Consider the following 3417-nt stretch of genomic DNA (forward strand, 5'->3'; position numbering starts at 1 on the left):
GTGTGGTACCTGGTAGGGCATCCAAACCACTTGGAGAGATCAACGTACCAGTATAGTTTGGCATGGCAAGCAACTACTGCATTGAGCACATCAACTTCTCCGTCGCCGACATCAACACCGCCTACCATGCCATACTTGGTCAGCCAGCTCTAGCCAAGTTCATGGTTGTACCACACTACACTTATCTAGTGCTAAAGATGCCTTCGCCTATAGGAGTCCTGGCCCTATAGGCCAACCACTCCATCGCCTACGCCTACAAGACAGAGAGTCTTGCCCTCGCCGAAGCCACCGACCTCTCCATCCAGATGGCTAGTGTGGTCACCAACGCCAAGACGGTGCCCGCCGATGACCTAGAGATCCCATCACTAGAGCCTCCTCGTGCCTCCACCAAGTCCAAAGAAACCAAGGAAGTCAGCCTCGGCCTCGATGACCCCTCCAAGACAGTGAAGATTGGGGCTCACCTCGACCCCAAATAGAAAAGCATGCTCGTCTCCTTCCTATGTGCCAACGCCGATGTGTTTGCTTGGAAACCTAAAGACATGCCGGGGGTACCACGAGAGAAAATCGAGCACTCCTTGAATGTCTCGCCGACCGCCAAACCGATCAAACAAAAACTCCGATGATTCGCACCAGACAAGAAGGAGGCTATTAGGGTAGAAATAAAATGGCTCCTAGCTACTGGATTCATAAAAGAAGTGTATCATCCTAAGTGGTTAGCAAACCATGTTCTTGTTCAAAAAAGAATAAAGAATGGAGAATGTGCGTTGATTACACTGATCTTAATAAACACTACCCTAAAGACCCCTTCGGTCTACCTCGAATAGATGAGGTTGTAGACTCCACCATTAGTGAGGTTCTTAATGAGCCCAAAACTCATTATCCTCAAGTCCAAAAGCTGTTATACGCCATTCTGATTATGTCATGCAAGCTCCGCCATTACTTTGAGTACTACAAGATCGCCGTGGTCACCGAGTTCCCTCTGGGGGACATTCTCCGCAATAAAAAAGCCAATGGCCGTATCATCAAGTGGGCTGTTGAGCTTGGCACTTACTCCATTTAGTTTAGAAGTAGGCCTACCATCAAGTCACAGGCGCTCGCTGACTTTGTCGCTGAGTGGACCGAGATCCAAGAGCCCATCCCCGCTACATGCCCTGAGCACTAGGTGATGTTCTTCGACGGCACCCTCAACATCAACGGTGCAGCGCTGGCATTCTGTTCATTACGTCGACCAAGGGTAAGCTCCATTATGTCCTCCAAATACATTTTCCAGCCTCCAACAACATCGCCAAATATGAAGCATGTCTCCATAGACTCCGTATAGCTGTTGAGCTCAGCGTCAAATGCCTAATAGTATACGAGGACTCTACGCTGGTTATCAACTAGCTCAACAAAGACTGGTCTTGCTCTAGTGAGAAGATGAACGCATACTACGCCAAAATCAAGAAGCTTGAAGGGAAGTTCTACAGTATCGAGTACCATCACGTGGTACGAGATCAAAATCAGCTCGCCGACTACCTATCCAAGATAGGCTCTTCTGGCATCAAGATTCCACCTGGGGTCTTCGTTCAAGATCTGTTGGTGCCATCCATTAAGGAAGAGAAGGAAGTTCAAGAAATTCCCCCCGTCAAGCAGCTGGTACTTATAGTACCTTTGCCGACCGCTGATTGGAGGGAACAGTTCATCAAGTACCTCACCAACGCCGAAGTACCTACCGACAAGATTGAAACCGAATACCTAACCCGTCGAAGCAAGCATTACATGCTGGTGGACGGGAACTTAATGAGGAAAAGTGCCAAGGAAGGGATACTGTAGAAATGCATCACCCTAGAAGAGAGAGTGAAACTACTTCTCAAAATTCACTCTGGTTCCTACGACAACCACGTGGCCTCGAGAAACCTGGTCGGTAAAGCCTTTCGAGCTGGTTTTTACAGGCCCACGACCATCTCTGATGCAGAAGACCTTGTCCAACATTGTGAAGGATGCCAATTTTTTGCCAAGCAAATCCACGTGTCGGCACAAGAACTACAGACCATCCTAGCCTCCTGGCCTTTCGCTTGCTTGGGACTAGACATGATCAGGCCTTTCAAGCTAGCACCAGGTGGTTTCCGGTGCGTATGTGTCGCCATTGACAAGTGCTCCAAGTGGATCGAATACAAACCGCTTGTTTCGGCTACTGCTAAGAAAGCAATCGAGCTCTTTAAAGATATCATCCATAGATTCGGTCTCCCGAACAGCATTATCACCGACCTCAGAGCTACATTTATTGGTCATCATTTTTGGGACTTCTGTGAAGACTGATGCATCTCCGTCAAATACATCTCCATTGCCCATCCTAGAGGCAACGGCCAGGTCGAACGGGCAAATGGCATGATTCTTGATGCCCTAAAAAAGAGGCTATATTAGATTGAAGAAAAGCATCCGGGCAGATTGAAAGGACCTAGGATGCCGCCTAGAGGGGGGTGAATAGGCATTTCTAAAAATTAACACCTTTAAATATGGAAATGATAAGTAAAGGGAGTTTCCAAAATGGAAACTCCAAATAAAGAGTAGTACCACCCCTCACAAGTTAGCCATAGAGTATACAAGGTATAAAGAATATATCTAGAAGCTACAATCCTGTAATACAAAGTTAGAATAGAGAATGAATATATTCAGCGCAGGCAGGAAATACCGGACGTCTCCAGTAGCTATACCGGACATGTCTGGTACACATGTTCTGCAGAACAGCCTGGCACAGTGATCAATACCAGACATGTCCGGTATGAATACCGGACATGTCCGGTATACACGATTTCTACAGAACAGCCCCAAACTTGCTCCCTCCGATTTCTATCTTCAAACCAAACTGTAGGTATCTACTAGAGATGACAGTAAACACAGAGAACCTACACAAGAGCTAGAGCAACATAAATATCAAATGAAATGCAAATTGAGACACAATATTTGTTTTACCAAAGTTCGGACTCGTTTGAGTCCTACTCTCCGTTGAGGGGGCTGCGGGCGACCTAGCGAAGGTCAACCCTAGAGGGTACCATGAAGGTCACTCTAGCCGGAGTCTTTTCCAACTCCTTTTCCTCCTTCCACTAGATGATTCCGAGGCAGCGGAATCGACCGTTATAAACATTCCGAGGCACACCACAATCTCTCGGGTGCTCTCTGGTGACGCCTAACCATCTAGGACCGAAGAGTCCAAGAGTAACAAATGCAAATCATGAGATTGACAATATGCACAAGTGCTCAAGTGGTTGGATTGCTCTCTTTTTGAATTTCACTCAACCCACAATTTGATTTGGCAGATATGATCAATCACTCACTAAGAGAGGGTTGGGAGAGTTGGCAAGGCTCAAAAACATGTGTGTGTATCAGCAGAATAAGTAGCCTCCAAAGGTGGAGGCTTGGGGGTATTTATAGCCCCCC

At 47.1% G+C, this 3417-nt stretch overlaps 1 protein-coding gene across 1 annotated transcript; it reads left to right on the forward strand.

The window, feature by feature from the left end:
* The first annotated feature begins 1416 nt into the window (after positions 1 to 1416).
* Positions 1417 to 1812, forward strand: LOC136470372 (uncharacterized). Its single transcript, XM_066468240.1, has one exon. The coding sequence runs from the start codon at positions 1417 to 1419 to the stop codon at positions 1810 to 1812; it is 396 nt and encodes a 131-aa protein (XP_066324337.1).
* The last annotated feature ends 1605 nt before the right edge of the window (positions 1813 to 3417 follow it).

Source organism: Miscanthus floridulus, chromosome 8 (assembly GCF_019320115.1).
Source record: "Miscanthus floridulus cultivar M001 chromosome 8, ASM1932011v1, whole genome shotgun sequence".
In the NCBI taxonomy this organism is placed as follows: Eukaryota; Viridiplantae; Streptophyta; class Magnoliopsida; order Poales; family Poaceae; genus Miscanthus; species Miscanthus floridulus.

Bases quoted from the DNA above. Each gene is read 5' to 3' on its own strand.
- LOC136470372 (XM_066468240.1), top strand. From the start codon at position 1,417: ATGAACGCATACTACGCCAAAATCAAGAAGCTTGAAGGGAAGTTCTAC.